The sequence below is a fragment of the Papaver somniferum genome, unplaced genomic scaffold (assembly GCF_003573695.1).
Source record: "Papaver somniferum cultivar HN1 unplaced genomic scaffold, ASM357369v1 unplaced-scaffold_10, whole genome shotgun sequence".
Classification (NCBI taxonomy): Eukaryota; Viridiplantae; Streptophyta; class Magnoliopsida; order Ranunculales; family Papaveraceae; genus Papaver; species Papaver somniferum.
In genome coordinates this window covers 13,616,793-13,634,114 of record NW_020618825.1, presented here as the reverse complement: position 1 = coordinate 13,634,114, position 17,322 = coordinate 13,616,793, and the positions used below count along the sequence as shown (strand labels likewise).

Below are 17,322 nucleotides of genomic sequence, written 5' to 3'. Positions count from 1 at the left end.
CATATGCAAGTGAAGTTGGTAGCATCATGTATGTTTTGGTTTGTACAACGCCGGATACCGCACAAGTTGTGACTGTGGTAAGTAGATACATGGAAGTCCCGGGAAGGCTCATTGGAAAGATGTAATGTAGATTTTGAGGTATCTAAGGGGCAGTACAGATGTTGGTTTTGTGTTTGACAAACACAGTGGTGATTCAACAAATATCGTGGGTTATGTTGAATCTGATCTTGCATGTGATCTTGATAGAAGAAGATCATTGACAGGCTATACTTTTACATTGGTGGTAGTACTGTCAGTTGGAGGTCGATTTTGGAAAGTACAATTGCATTTTCTACAACTGAGGCAGAGTACATGGTAGCCGCAGAAGCAGTGAAGGAAGGTATATGGTTGATGGGTTTGGTTGGTGATCTGGGGTTCAAGCAAGAGAGTGCAGTTCTGTATTGTGACAGTCAAAGTGACATTCACTTGTCGAAGAACCATATGTATCATGAGAAAACGAAGCATATCAATGTCACGTATCATTTTATCGATGTCATATATCATTTCATCAAGAATGTCGTTGAAGGAGAGAAAATGGCTATGCTTAAAGTTCCTATAACGGAAAACCTGCAGACATGTTGATGAAGCAGGTGTCAACAACTGTTGAGAGCCCTTGTAAGGGCTAAGCGAAGACGATGATGGAAAATGATGAATGGTGATAATATTCAAGTCAAGGTGGATATTTGTTGTCTTATGCCTTGAATACAAGTGTTGGTCTTATATGGGCCTGATCCTTTTGACTTGTCCCATTCGTCCATTAGTCCATTAGTCTCTTTTGTAACCTAGGTCAAATATAAAATGGGGCTAGCGTAATGTTATAATAGAGAGAGAAACTTATGTTGTTCTTTGAGAGAGTATAGGCACAAAGGGACTGGGGTTCTTGAGAGGGGATTTTGGGGAAATCTTATAAACTTGTTTGATCATCATATGAAATCATTTCATCGTCTTCGCAAGTGGATATATATCATCTTATTGAACCACTGTAAGTCCTTGTATTGTGTGCGTGTTTGATTTGATTGTATTCGTTTTCATTTTTCTTATCTTGATTGATTTTGCTGAGGCCATTTTTCTAACTTGATAGGAGTTTATTTACTAAGGCTGGCAAGAAGCAAACTAAGTGCGTTTTTTTCTTCTTTTTTCTTCTGATAAGATAGGTACATCATCCTATGATTTATCTTATTACAGGGGTTCGATCCCCAACCTCCACTATGGGAAGAAGTTTGAGAACAAATAAGTGGTGATTTATCTTATCACAGGGGTTTGATCCCCAACCTCTGCTACGGGAAGAAGTTTGAGAACAATCAAGTGGTCTGAATTCTTACTGCATCTTAGTTTGATTCTGTCTGGGTTAATTTTGTTCCATCTTAGTTTGATTCTGTCTAGGTTACTTTTGCTCATCAGTTAGTTGCTTTTATCAAGCTATAACTTTCTAATCTATGGTTTTTTCCATTTTAGAATACTAAAAATGATGCAAGCTATTGCGCCTCACTAAGCTAAGAATAGGATGAACACACCTGAAGCCAATGGGCCCAATTACCAACAGTAGCTTAAAGCCTTAAAGGGATGAACTTTATTTCACTCATTGTTGGTTGGAGTTGTTGGATCTTTTGTCCACAGAACCAAATATTATTAGTGATATGAGTTTTCTGTTAAAACTAGTTTTGTGGTGGTCTTTGTAGATGGATAGGATGTTGACAACTTTGGTACTATGGCTAACAGAATACAGAATTGCTCCTGTTTCTGAAGCATTGCACCAGTTGTGTTTCAGGTTTGTTAACAAAATGGAGGGCTTTAAAAAGTAAATTGGACAGTAATGTAAGTTGGATAACATATGCGAATTTTACTTCAACCAACTGTTTTACAGATTACATTACACCTAAACCGATAACACTTAAATAATCTAACATTCAATATATACTAATGTTGTAACCAGAAGAAGGTGCGCAACATATTTAGTATGGTACTGAGATTTACTTCATTCACCAAGTATATCAGGTTAAAAAAAAAGGATGCCGTTTGTTTTCAAGTTTTGTAAGATGCAGAATTCTCCTGTGAAGTAAGTTAAAGGGGTAAAAAAACTAGCAAACTAGTTGGAATCCTATACTGTAGGTGTCACAAACCTTAATCTTGCATAGCTTGTGATTGTGTACGGACAGGAACGGATGAATAGCGTAATGTAGCTTCCTGATGACCAAAGATGTTAAGATGCTCTAAAATCGGCGTCAACTGCAATCCAACTATCTGGACACAAGCATTCGAGTGACCATTCACAAATTCAGATGTTATCTGCAGAAAATTTAACACCCATTAAGACCCAAAGCCTGCTTTTTATCACTTATTCTAGAGCTACAGAAAACCAAATTACAACAAAAAAAAGCGTAGACAAAAACAAAGTACTCTGAAATTGCTCAACACCCACCTGTGTGCATCCAAACACTTTGACAATTTTCAGTTTTTTACAGCTATCCACAATTAATCCTAGTGCTGAGTCCGTCAAACTGCGGCACCAAGATACGTCCAGGCTCAGCAAGTTTTTTGAGCAGCATCTCACCAGTGAAATAGCTGTATGTCTACCAACCTGTAATAATCCATCAAATACAGATTTTACAGCAGGTAGAAACCTCCCATTAGTCAGAGAGTCGAGAATTAGACAATAGCTGAAGATTTAGTTGATTAACAGATGAATAACCAAATATAAAGAAATACACCATTAAAAGAATTGGCAAAATTAGCAGTAAAAAAGACAGGAGGAGAATTGTAGTAGAAAAAACACAAAAGGAAACGAAAAGAAACAGAACATGACATATTGCTGACATACCTTCTTAACCTTATTTAAAGAAAATTCTGTAAGGGGTTCTCCTGAGGCTTCAAGGAATGCGGCAACAGCTAAATCACTAATAGGAAGAAAATGTTCTAAATTCATCAACTATACAACAACGAAATTACAGTAACTAGATATTTAACCTGGAAATATAACAAGTACCTGAATGCATTGCCGCGAAGTTTGAGGGTTTGAATCGACCGACAGCCATTGGCAAGGTATCCTAATGAAGAATCTGTCAGTTTGTGCAAGTTAGCAAGATGAAGAGTTTGTAACGCGGAACACTTTTCTCCAACAGCTTTCAGGGATCTATCAGTCAATTTACTGCAAAAGTGAAAATCCCATATAAGAACAATTAAAAGATACTGTACAACATACAACTGGTGCAATGTAACAAAAACAAAGCTATGTGGAAGCCTAAAATTATAATGCTAATGGTTAACATATATGGGTTTAAACTTTCAACAGAAATTTTATATCATCGTTACATGTATGTCTAGTGAAACAATAGGCATGCTTTGGTTCCATGCAGCTAAGTTTTTGCTCTTACATGCATATGAGACTATTCACCAAACTGATTTGCACAAAAAAGAAGCATATGTAACGAAGGAAAGAAAGAAGAGAACATTACCTACAACCAGAGAAATCAAGCTCCTTTAATTCCGTCCACATACAGTCACAAAGTTACTTACAAAATCATCAGAAACAGTTTCTATGTCAGCTAATGACAAAACTTCCAGAAATTCGAGTCTTTGCAATGCAGGTAGACTCAGCATCATATCAATATTTTGACAGTCATCCAAGTATAATTCTTTAAGCACAGAACCAAGAGCATCAGCCATATACATAATACTTGTAGAACTTAAAAGCGGGCAGGCTGCCAGATTTACAGAACACAGTGAAGGTGCTGAAGCAACAAGTGCCTTTATACCACCATCTGTAAGCCGGCACGCACCCCTCAGAGATATAGATGATAATGCAGGCAAACTATTAGGTGACTGAGCCAAAACTGGACGCAGGACATAATCAGGTAAGCAATGGCCACATAGATCAAGTTGAAGGACCTGATTTCCAAAAAGAAAAAAAAATCACAGATCAGATGAATTTAACAGAAAATGAGAACAAATTGTGCCGAGTCAGAGCATTAAAAGCTTCATCATAGTTAACAACTACAAATTCAACAAATGCTTCAACCTAAACTTGAACTACCTATCAAAAGAACTATAAATTCTCACAAAATTCTAACTTTCTAGACGTAAACAATGCATAATGCAAGGAATGTCTCACACCGGTGTAAACAAGCAAGGTCCTATATTCAACTCTCAGAGAGTTGTGAAGGAAAAAATTCTCAAATTGGGGGTTCACCATGACACAGCTACGTTACACATTCGGATAGAATTAAAAAACATCAACATTGACATAAGCTAATCTAAGAATTAAAAATTCAGATCAAGATAAAAGGGAGTAATAAAACGATACCGTCAATTACTGGTGTCATACCCCTTCATGATCTTGCTAAACTCCTCCTCTGTCAACCATGAACCATCTTTTACACGAATCTCTGTTGGAGATCCACTAGTAAGAAGCTCCATAAAATGAGAATCCATCTTTCGAGAATCACACAATACATTGCTTAGTTTATTCCTAAGCACATCCGGGACACCTCTAAGAGATGAAAGTGCTTCCACATGTTCTTTCCGGATCAGTGGGGCCCTCCCATTCAATGTCCGGTTCTTTTTCACTTGCAGCCCAAGTCCTCGTTGGAACATTTCCCTTCTCCCGCTGCTTAATTATTCTCATTGCAGTAGAAAATGGACCAGGCCAATCCTCAACTTCTTGATCAATTGCAGGCTCGGCCACCGCATCATTCCCATTCCCAGCAGCAACCCTTTGCTCATCATCTACCTCGTCTTCACGTTGAACCCGCGCAAACCTAGAAGCACTTGCCGCAGCTCGTTCCTTAACCCATCTCTTCCTATCCTTTCTCATTCTTGCTCTCAGCCTAACCATTTTTATCGATTTTTCCCTCTCTTGAAATTCTCGCACCTTCTCCTCAAATTCCCCAAGAAGATTAAGACCCTCCTCCTCATTCATAGCACTCGAACCCACAGTACCAGCATTGCCTTCCTCAGGCAACATTCCCATATCAGTTTCACCTTCTTCGGGTATCATATCCGCTTCCATACTCATCGACAACCACGAACCCTCCGCCGTATTCAATTTCCCCTTACCTTTTTCCTTTGCACTATACTTCCTCCCATACTCATCGAAAACATTCGCACTCCTCCCCGCCATTTCTACATCAATATTTCCATATTCAACATCTATACCTCCCAAATTTAAGTTTAATCCCTCTTCTACTTCTGAAGAAGAATCAATATCAATCACCCACTTTCTCTCCTCCTCCTCCCCTTCACTTTCATCAACAGAATCATCACTCCCCGACGACAACGGCACGCAGTTAAGATCAAACTCCATTTCTTTCTTCACATCCTCACTCTCACCATCACCATCAACACTCTTCATAAGCCTCTTACTCCTCCTCCTCAAAGAACCAGAACCACCAGACCCAGAACCCAAATCCCCCAATCCCTCAAACCCCTTCTTCTTCTTCTTCAATCCTTCATCATCACCAGCCCCAGTGCTCTTCCTCTTCCTCTTCACAGAACCCAAACCCTTAATCTCTTGATTTTCTTCCTATATATCAAAAACCCTAATTACTTTCTCTGAAACCCTAATTTCTTGGTGATTTTCTTCCCCCTTTTGTTCAGTATTCGGTGTAGATGATGAGAGTCTAGAACTTCTTCTCAAGGAAGTAGATTGAACTGATTTTGGATTGGATTGAGTGAGTACATTGAACTGATTTTGGATTGGATTGAGTAATTTTGGGGGATTTTTCTTGGGTTTTATTTGGGGTTGAAGGAGATAAATTAGGGGTTTTGATGAGAGATTTTGGGGGTTTTGGAGATAAATTAGGAGGGGTTTTGATTTCTTTGCCGGATCTTGTTGTTATTGTCATGATTTTTCTTTTGGAGAGATTATATAAATAAATTAAGGATTTGACGAATTCAATGGTGTGAAAAGGGGAAATTGGAATGAAATAAAAATGGGATTTTTAGGTGTGAGTTTTTTTTAAAGTGAGTGAGAAATTGGATGCGTGTATAAAGGAAGCTTCGTATGGGGATGGATGAAGGGATGGACGGTTGAGATTCTTGGTGGGAGTTGCTTTTCCCGCCCAATGGATGAATGGGTGGTGGTAGTTAATAAATGGTCTTTGACCACCGTAAATGCTAATTTGATTTTATTCACTAGTACTACTTGATTTCCAAAAGAAATTTTATCTTTTGTTGACGGGGGATTTCCAAAATAAATACGACATCACTGTCACTGTGCAAAGGGCCGACCCAAATAAAACGAAACACCACGGATTGCATAATGTATTATACATTTTTTTTTTGGAATGTTGTTTCTGAGGTATATACATCGTTTTAGTGGTTATATGACCAAAAATTAGTGGACGAACGAACTAAAATATGATTGTATAAACTGTTGTGCATTTTTTTTTGTCGCTCCATAATTCGTTATGCATCTTTTGTTTTGTTGGATTGATATTTCTAGACATATATTACTTCTGTTTCACGAAAAGAGATATTTTTACAGTTTCATTTTTATTAAAAATAGATCAAGTTAAAAAAGTGAAAGTGTCGTCATTTTTCTTGACATGGCGTGAAAGTATCATTTTTTCTGACATGGCGTGAAAGTTTTATTTTTCCAGACACGGAGTGAAAGTATCATTTTCCTGAGACGGGGTGAAAGTATCATTTTTCTGACACATAGTGAAAATATCATTTTTCTTGACACAGAGTAAAAGTATCATTTTTCCTGAAACGGGATGAAAGTATCAATTTTCCTGAAACGGGGTGAAAGTATCATTTTTCCTGACACGGCGTGAAAGTATCATTTTTCCTTACACTGGGTGAAAATATCTAATAAGAACTTATTGTAATTGGACTAAAAGGGAGGAACAACTTTGTCTCATGAAAAAACTAATCATGGACACCAAATCCAATCTTTTTATCAAATTACACATTTGCGTAAGGTTTCATTTTACAAAACAATTGCTATAAAAGGGACTCCCTCCCTATGGCCCTGCGGTCGGTCGGCCCAATTACTCAGCGTATTTCAAGAAAAATGATATTTTTTTTTCTTTTTTTTTTATCTATTTTAGGTTGAATTTATAAATTTAAGTATCACTTTTTCTAAAACGAAGACGATATATGTTTTTTGATGTGTCGATTTTCCGTCTTCGGATTATGCACCACATTAGCCTGGCTCTTATGACTTTTTCCAAGCCATTCCCTAACGCCTTTACACGTCAGTTTGGGAAGAGCCTAGGCCCAGCGACAATTCCCCATTTAAATTACAAACGGATAATGGTTAGTCCTTTTTGTGGGAAAAAACGGGCAATGGTGTTCCGTTTTCAACTTTATAGCCTCACTTATTTTAAACCAAAACGCATAAATATCCGTTATTTAAGAACTTAGAGCATCTCTAAGAGAGGGTGAAAATCTTATTTTTTCATGACACATAGGATTTTAGACCACCTTTTAGGATAATTTCATCTCCAAAAATAACATTTTGGACTTTCAGCAACCGTTTTATATCTTTTTTTCCCTCGAAAATAAACTTTTAGCAACTGTTTTGGTCAAACGAGGACTCATTGAGTCCCATAAACGTACCATGAACGTATCATTGACTATTCCAGTTGACTGACCCTAGTAATCGGGTGCACTCCTACCGGACACTCGGAAATTGTAATGTTGACCGTTGACCAAATAGTGGCGAGTGTTGTTGACCATGAACATGAGTCTAGTTGACTGGTCAATATTTCGAACGCACTATTAGTGCATTCAAAAAAATGTTCCCATTGCATTCATCGCGCGGTCGTGTGTTGGGACATGAGCGTCATTTTTTTGGTCATATTTTTCCCTTTTGGTCATGTATGTTGTTTTTGGAATTCAGTAGTACGTTGACCATATGCGTGGAAATGAGCGATTTTTTAAGTCCTTTTTCGGCAAAAATCTTCAAAGAGGGATGAAAAACTAGATATGAAAGTCTTAACTACACCTTCAAATGCACCTCCACGCCATTGGTTTTATTTAAAAATATTCATATTTAATACAAAACTATACCAAAAAAATATTTTTTATATTTATCTAAATTCAATATACAAGGTACAACCTGAACCACTGGAGATGAGTTTAAAACAAAGGGTTTTATTTGGACTCCAATATGAAAACTCTCACAAATGGAGGTCTAATAATGATCTCCCCATTATATTTTTTTTGACCTACAGTTGGAGATGCTCTGAGTTTAAGACAAAGGGTCTTATTTGGACTCAAATAGGAAAACTCTCACAAATGGAGGTCTAACAATGACCTCTACATCAGATTTTTTCGACCTATACTTGGAGATGCTCTTATAAGATTTTTAAGCAAAATCTCTTTTTTTTCTCTGTGGACCCCACTAAGTTACAAGGTTTTAAATCTAAAAACGGCTAACCATTGCCAGTTTTCACTTTTTTAAAACGGACAATGGAATTTCTACCCGCAGGGATTCCCACTCAATAGAGAACGTGAATGGGAAGAGAGGCTTTAGGCCACGGTTTTTAGAGGTTGGGATCTTCCATAAGACCCAGTCTAATATGTTGTATTTCGAAAATTGTAATATATCATATTCTGTACTTTTATGTTGTATCATTACGATTAGAGGTGTAAATTAGCACATTTATGGCACAACACAGCACGTTAAAATTCGAGCACAACACGTGAGCTGGCACAGCATGGACACATCACGTTAGCTTAGTATGTTGTGTTGTGCCAGAAAAATAGGCACATCAACACGGCAAATCACATAGCATGTATAAGCACGCGGCACAGCGCAGCACGACACGCGAAGAAAGCACGCCAAATCATGCATAAAATACAACGCAATACATCACATTTCATGCATATTTCCCCTAAAAAGTCTTTATTTTAGCCAGCTTTTAACATTTTATTTTCGTTATGCTGATTAATTCTATAATAATACATATACTAACTAAAATATCGGAAACATATTTACTTTGGAAAACATAAAATAAATGGGCTAGCACAGCACAGCACAACACGATTATTTTTTTAGCACGGCACAACATAGCACGACACATCATAGCATGTTTGAATCTCTGGAACAACCCAGCACAACACGTAGCACGCTAAACACGTCACTTCGCGGGCTGGGTTGTGCCGGGCCAACACGTTTTACACCTCTAATTACGATTATCATGTTATCATGATTTCAATTGGTGGAATGTTGATTCTCTACCATCCATCTTTCAAGAAAAGAATTGCATTTTTACGTCATAGTACTTTCTTTAAAATTACAATAAGCTGTATTTTATCGTTAAAAAATTGCAAATTAAAACATATTAAAGTTGGCAAACAAAAAAGAAAAAAGAAAATACCAATGTGTCCCATAACCTAGTATTTCCAAGCATTACTAATCCTGCTCCAATAAGAAGCACATTCGATCATTTTCTTTTCTGCTAAGGACTGCTCCTGGGAGTATTATGAGTCAATCTCTTAAATAGTCTCTGTGCACAAAACAGAATAACTGATATGTTAAAAAGATTGTTTGCTTGAACATTGTGCAATAAAACAGTAGTCAGTAGTTTAATTGATTCATAGATGCAAGGTCTTAACTACCTGGGTAACTGTATGACGAACGCCATTGTGCCGTGGATTTTGAATCCTTGGACGTGACACCCTGCTGTACCAATCAATGTAATCACCAGAGCAATGCCATGGGTGTTGTGCACTTGAAGATCTTTGGCTATAGTCAAGTAATTTGTCCTGCCAGCTTGTCCAGTAATCTTGAGCGCAGGAGTAAACAGACACGAAAGAACCCTCCCTTGTTCCTACAACGGTGTGAGTACATATTGGGGATCGTGGTATTCTTTGGCATCTACCAAGTTGTCTTAGAACCCTTTCAGGATAGTAGGGCTCCAATACCCCAATGCAGACTATAAGACCAGTGTACCAAACAATATTGCGGATGGGGAAGAAATTCCTATGGATATGGTTATGGTATGGGTCCCAAAGAACCTATAAAAATAGAGAAACATGAAACATGAAACAGAATCAGATGAGCCATGGTAATCTTCTTCGTGTGGTTCCATTTGTTTCAGATGTTGTGAAGAATAAAAGAGAGTAGAGACGTCAACTTTACCAGATGTTATCAAGGTGCTCCCTTATCATAAGCACATCTTGATCAATGATATTAATGTTTGCCGGCATTGGCCTCCACTTGTGTACCCTAGTTTTAGACTCTTGGTAACTTTCTGAGATTATACATCTCTTCAAGGAGAGGAAGTGTTCGTATATCCACGTCTACAGACCAAAGAAACCTTCAGATCATAACCCGCGTATACCGAATTAATAGATGAATCATTGGAGTTAATTTAATGTACCTGTAAAAGAGTCATACATCCATTCATACTTCTAGCATTATAACGTGATGCCATGCCCAGCTCATGGTACAAGTGGGCTAGTAGACCAGATCCCCAAGACACCTGACCCACTAGAGTGAGGTCTTTCATGTAATGGAGGTAGTACATATCAACTTTGTCTCCGTCGTTATCTTCAGGGCAAAGAGACCATCCAATGAGATAGAGCAAGAATGCTCGAGCTGTACACTGTTTCCTTTCATCTGTATCATTGTCTTTTGAACCCATAAACCTCTCCCGCAACAGACTTAATCTGATTTTGCGTCCTCCTCTCTCCATATCCATTGTCGAAAACCCCAGATACTTGGTACAAAGCTCCTGACAATCTCTGTAATTAAGCGGGTCAGAGCTCTCTACCTGAGGTAGTGCGGTGCCCTCCATCCGGATACCAAGGATGTTATACACATCATCACCCAAGATTGTCATTTCACCAAACGGTAAATGAAATGTATTGGTTTCCGGGTGCCATCTCTCGGTGAAGGCACTAATTAGCGCATAATCCAGATGTTGGGGAGTATATCGAGCTAGACGCTTCAGGTGTGCTTTTGTAACCACATCTTTCACATATTGGCACTCGTTTTTCAAGGGCCACTTATTTAAAATAACTTGACGGTTAAGAATACTCAAAGGTTGACGATCCTGGAAAACCGAAAATATACTACTAAGATAATAGAGCACACACTGCTATTACAAATTTAGAATAAGAGACAACCCAATGAACGGACACACACGCATGACAACATTTAACCCAATTGCCATAACAAACCATTAACTATAAAGACTATATATCCTAGGGGTGTACATAAGTGTCCTACCTATTTGATGTCATCCGACATGTGGTGGGTTTGAGTATGTTGTATTCAATTAAACTGTGTACATTATGAATGCTCAATTTACCGGAGCATACATGTTACGAACTAGAAACCTACAACAAATATGTATATCGATCAATAGATAGAATTTCATTTGATGCCACAAAATCTCCGTGCAAAAGCACCTGTTTACAAATCTCAGTTTCTTCAAACCTGAATTCAAAACTCTGGACATGTTGCAATACCCAACGATCTACCACTTGTAAGCATATTTTATTTTTATTCTTTTATAAATGAAATGGTGCAATTAATGTGTTCTAGTGAAACATTCGATTCCATGGGCTTGATATAAGAAAGAAATTTTCCAATACAGAAACTTACATGTCCATTCCATATCCGAGAAGCAACATGAAATTGGTAGCTTGTTAATAATGATGGGTCCTCCGGTACAACAGGTGGTAAGGGTGAACGAGATGTAGACGGACTGCAATTTCATGAAGCAATAGACAAATAATATATATATATATATATGCTCAGACCTCATTAGTTAACTTTATGCATAACTAACATATAAAAGCAGGAACTAATCAAAAACTTACTTGTCAGCTGGAGTATCAAAATATGTTTTATTCACCATACTTGAAACACCTCTTTGTTGTTGTTGCTGTTTTGTTTGCAGAACCAAGCCAAAATTTATTGAAAAATCCACTAAATGCTACTTCAATTAAATTAATTTGCTGATGAAACTACAACGGATATATTGAGGCACTTTCGATTCATTTTCTAAAGGCTCTTAAACAGGTACATCGATCTGGTTTTATCAGGGATGGATCAAGTGGCAAGATATAAGTTGAAAATTGTGAAAAAGCAACTTGTACATATGGTGAGAAAACTTGTGGTTATCTTAACGCGCAATACCAAGACTTTATTGTAACTGGCCAGCAGCTGCTGTAGCGTTAGGATATGAGGTGTTAAGTATGTCGGCAATACGTACCCTTGACTTAATTTAATTCTTCTTCCGGAATGTAACTTACCAATACTTAAGTTGATTATCTAGCTTTGCATATTTTGTTTTTTCTTTTTGGCAGCCCCTCATTGCGGACGCAGAACGCTTATGGTGTTCCCATTTTAACTTCGACAAAGAAACTAAAAACTGTCGTTATTGTCCTTTATGTCTTAGTGGGTGCGTCCACCAACTTGCTCTCTAGTGGACCAAGATTCTTTTAAGACCGGTTTTTGCCATTTATGAACATTTAACTGGGTTTTCTAGTTTCCTTAGCAAAGTTTCGTTTTTGAATTTCCACGAACATGCTCAAAAGACTATATATATATATATATATATAGCAGCAATTACATTATAAGTAGTTATTAAAAGATTATCTGGAATTGCAGATTACGGCGCACGCATATAGATTTTCTATACTGGTTCAAGTTTCTGATCATCAACTTTGCCTCATCGCTAACCGGTTAGCTAGCACAACCTATCTTCAATTTCTTTTGATTAAGCTATTTGTCTAAATTTCTTCGCATCAGTAGTAATTTGTTTTTTGTCAATCTGCGCTCTCATCATAGTATAAAAATAAGAACTACGTACATTTGAGAATTATGCTTCTTTAATTCATCTCACTTGCATATTCTTCATGACTGGATGAGCATTTTAGAATGGTAGATGGTATCTCGTTTTTATGCATGTTTAGATACAACTCCGACCGGTGATTATATCGATGTATATACATTCAACTGCCCTTCCAAATTAGATAACGATGAGAAGATAGTTATGTTGTTAGTGTGGCTAAGGCTCGATCGAGGGTTGAGCACCCATCAGTCATGTGAGGGCTATACGCATATACACGGCTACACGCAAATTTATCTTCTAGTTTAATTCTCTAAAATTATTTCAATATAGTTTCAATCCACACAAAAATGTTCCAAGCATACAAGTGGGGTGGACAGCTAAATGTTTGAAAAGATATGAACCACAAAAATACAGCTGTATGCCTCCAATAATACATTGCAGATGGTTCATGTTGGTCAAGCCTAGCTTGGGCCATATAATTTGCGCCGGAAATAGCACGATAATGGTTTGAAAGTCAGATATCCTAGTTTTCTTCCTTTTACACCAAATTATACCAGAGTTTGTAGTCATTATATCATAATCATTGTTTTCTATAAGATCATTTTGTAATAAATTTCTCATTTATAATATATTTGGTAAAACTTTTTAACAGATAGTAATATTGCTCGAACCAAAGTAATGGCTTTAACTGACAGCTACATAAATAATTCAGTAGGTTCCGGTTCCACTGAAGCATGAGATTGTTGTCAAAGGCCGTTGTTATTTGAAATAGATGTTTGGTTTTAATCTCAAAATAACCAGTATTTGTGTGTGCCCGTGTGGTTATGTAGATTCATATTATGGAAGGTATAAATGAAGCCCAACTGCAAAATGGTATAGGTCAAGTGGAAACTGGACAGCAAGACCAAAGTTTAGAAGCCAAGAGTCAACAAATCAAAAAGGTGGGAGGAGGGAATGCCCAGGAAAAGCGTGATATTCGTACTGTGCCTCAGCTAGCCTCTTTATCTGAATGTTGTTGTATCTATAAGGTACATGAAATTTTCCACAAAACTTCCAAACACGCATACACGCCTTTGTTGGTCTCCATTGGTTCCTTCCACCGTGGAAAAACAAGTTTACAGCCAATGGAAGATGTTAAGTCTGTTTATATGCACAAACTGCTCAGTCGAGTTGCAGGGAAAAAATCCACCCAACTTGCTGAATCTAACGCTAGGGATAATATTACTTGGTTGACACTATTAGAGGAGTGTGTTGAATCTATTACGGGGATTGAAACTGATGCGCGCAAGCATTATTCAGAAAACATCAACCTCGAAAGCAAGGAATTCGTTGAAATATTGGTGGTTGATGGTTTATTCATCTTCGAGCTTCTCCTGCAAATGTATGCAGGTGGAAATTCCACGGGATTGTGTAACAATTTCTGGGACTCGGGAATTCTGCCATGGGATCTGTTACTGCTTGAAAACCAACTTCCGATGATTGTCCTCCAACACCTATTTCGTCTGATTTCATCAGACAACATGTTAGAGGGTAAATTACTCACTGAAATCTTACTTGTTAACTGGGAGAAATTATCAATATTGCCAATAAGAAAAAATGCTTTGCGTATGATGCACCTAGAGCGTACATCTTCTATGCATTTACTCGATCTATTAGCCAAAATGTTCCGTCCTCGAAATTTCCAAAGAGATGAGGTCTTTTTGTCATCACCAAGTACTGCAGATGAAAAGAAAATCATCAGTTCATCACTATACATAACTACATACCAAGTGCAACAGAATTGAGGTGCGCAGGAGTCAAGTTCAAAAAGGGTTCCACAGAGGTTAGCTTTTTAGATGTAAAATTCAGTGATGATGGGGTACTGGAAATACCTCCAATAATTATTAATGATAGATCTGATCTCTTGTTTAGAAATCTCATTGCTTCAGAACAATTTTCTAGTGGCGATGACACAAAATACATGACCTCCTATGCTTTCTTCATGGATAGCCTCATTAACTCTGAGCAAGATGTTGCTTTGCTCCGTAAGAAGGGCATCATTACAATTTGTTTTGGAAGTGACACAGATGTAGCGGATCTCTTTAATAACCTATGTCGCGATAGATGCATTGCCAGATCTTATTATTCTCAAACAAATGATAGAGTGAACGAAATTTACAAGAAGCGCCCAAATTTTTGGAAAGCGACTTTGAAGCATGATTATTTCAACAATCCATGGTCGATTTGTTCATTTGTTGCAGCACTTCTACTTATAGGGCTCACGCTTACTGCTTCTATATTTGCAATACTCTCTTTTGCTATTCACAAGTCTTGATTATATCCACAAATAGAAGGAACAGAAACTCAAGATTTCGGATAAAGAAGGTGAAGAATACTGCACATGCATTATCATCTCCCATGGAAGCTCGTCTTCTGGTGGTCTTCGCATTTGAGCTCCTAAATGCTCCTATTGTGGAGATAGTACTACTGTAATCATTACTCCTTTCATTCCTCAGAAAAGAAATACTATTCTTTTTTTTCAATTTGGCTTATTTTTAGAATTTTATTATTGGGGCTTAGAAACTCCTGGTCTTTTGTCCATTTTGGGGCTTAAATGCTTTGGGGAGGTAAAAAATGGTTAGGGAAACTCAAGATATATCAAAAAGTCAAAAACACTCTTACATAAATTTCACTATTCATTAAAGACATTTATTTAATTTTTAAAAAAGATGATATTACAACTCAAGAGGATTATCATCCGGTAAGAAACTAGTTGGAAGCTTAGCAACAAGCTGAGCTCCAACACCTTTTTGGATAGCTACACCCAACCTATGAAAAAGAAATTCTCCAACACGAATATTAGCATCATGATTAGCAATATAATTACGTAAGCGCTTCAAGAAGTCTATGGTTTCATCCCCCGGTTCTCCTAAAGTGGTAAAAGCAAGCGTCCCAAAACCGTAACCTTGAGACGTACACTTCTACAAGTATTTAGTATTCTTACGAGTAACTGCATTCCTGATGGCCATACCAGAGACAAAGGAACGAACCCCACCGCCAGTGAAAGGCGAAACACCCATCACATCCAAACACACATCACGCCCATTGTCCCAATTATATACAAATATTTCAGCTGGTCGTAAAGCAGTGTCGTTATTCGCAAGAAAACCCAAGTCAACTTCCTTCCTAGCAGGCATACCTGCTCGGAAACACATATCAGCAAAAATGTCAGGCACTAAATCATGTCTAAACTTAAGCCCAACTTCATTCGCACAGTGCAAGGCATGATCACTGAAGACATGGACGGTTGGGAAAACCCAGCCGAAACTCCAATTATGGCTGGGAAAACTCAGCCTTAACTGGTTCTAAAAACAAAAATGTCAGAAAAATGATTTCGGCTAGAAATTCTTTATTTTCCCGCCGTAAATACAAAATACGTCTTAGAATACCATCATTTCCCAACCGTTTTTCGTTTCTACGGTTGGGTCGACAAATTATCCTAGTCGTAACCGCACTTTCGGCTAGGTTATGAAAATGAAAAAAAAAATCGAAAATCTTTCGGTTGGGAAAACCAAGCCGAGATATGGACTTTCGGTTGGGACGACAAACTATCCCAACCGTAATCTTGATTCACGGTTGGGAATCTAAGAACTCCCAGCCGTAAACATCTTCAGAAACTATTTTATTTTTACCCAAAATTCATCGAATTGGATTTTTTTAACCATTTAAAACAAAAATAAATGGTGGATTTTCTTAGTTTTTTCTTTCTATGATGATCATAATTTTTATCATGATATTTGAATGAGAAAGAGTAGGAGAAGAAAATAGTTTTGGGTTTTTTTTATGATCATCCTCCTCATCATGATGAAATCATGCTCACCATCTTCATCAAAAGTCTTGCTTCAATCACTCATTTCCACACAAAAAAATCCCCAATTTCTTTTTTCCTCTTCTTCTCTTCCCTCTGATTTTTTTTTTTTGTTTTGATTTCATCTAACTTAAAGAGATGAATTAGTATTGATTTGCTAATCATAATTAATAATGTTAATCAAGTTTATTATCTAAAATCATATGGGATCATATTAATCTTTATATAAATATACGATGAGGGTGTCCCAATTAATATTTGGTGATCCTAGCAAGCCCCCAAAAGACCAAAATTTTCAAAGCAATAATAGGATTCTACTTTTAAATTAAAAGAAAAAAGTGATTTTATTTATTTTATTTATTTATTTTTAGAAACGGAGGTAATATTATTTTATTTAGAGGGGTCCGTCCCAATGTTAAAGTGTTCATTGTGTGTTTTACTATTTTTTATTTCATTTTTGAACAAATGAAAGAGGTTGTCCTATCGATGATTAATCGAAAGTTTATTCGCATGCCACAAAGTGGAATTCCACTGCAAGTTTTCTTGTAACAAGAGCATCCAAGGTGAAGTTATATCGTCACTCACACACAGCTCACAAGAGTAAGTACATGCATGTGTCTCTTTGCATTTTCTTTTTTTTGTGCCATATCATATGTGTCGTCAAACACGTTAGATCGATCA

The 17,322-nt window shown here is 37.2% G+C and overlaps 1 protein-coding gene and 1 pseudogene across 1 annotated transcript; one reads left to right on the top strand and one right to left on the bottom strand.

The window, feature by feature from the left end:
• Positions 1-1,855: 1,855 nt before the first annotated feature.
• On the bottom strand, positions 1,856-4,763 carry LOC113326380 (annotated as a pseudogene).
• Positions 4,764-13,633: 8,870 nt separating this feature from the next.
• Positions 13,634-15,108, top strand: LOC113326379 (UPF0481 protein At3g47200-like). Its single transcript, XM_026574117.1, has 2 exons — positions 13,634-14,488; positions 14,536-15,108. Exons 1-2 carry the CDS (start codon positions 13,634-13,636, stop codon positions 15,106-15,108), a joined length of 1,428 nt encoding a protein of 475 aa, XP_026429902.1.
• The last annotated feature ends 2,214 nt before the right edge of the window (positions 15,109-17,322 follow it).

Excerpts from the sequence above, each read along its gene's own strand:
- LOC113326379 (XM_026574117.1), top strand. The coding sequence starts at position 13,634 with ATGGAAGGTATAAATGAAGCCCAACTGCAAAATGGTATAGGTCAAGTG. Across the intron at positions 14,489-14,535 it reads GAAATTTCCAAAGAGATGAG|TTCATCACTATACATAACTA; the intron begins GTCTTTTTGTCA and ends GAAAATCATCAG.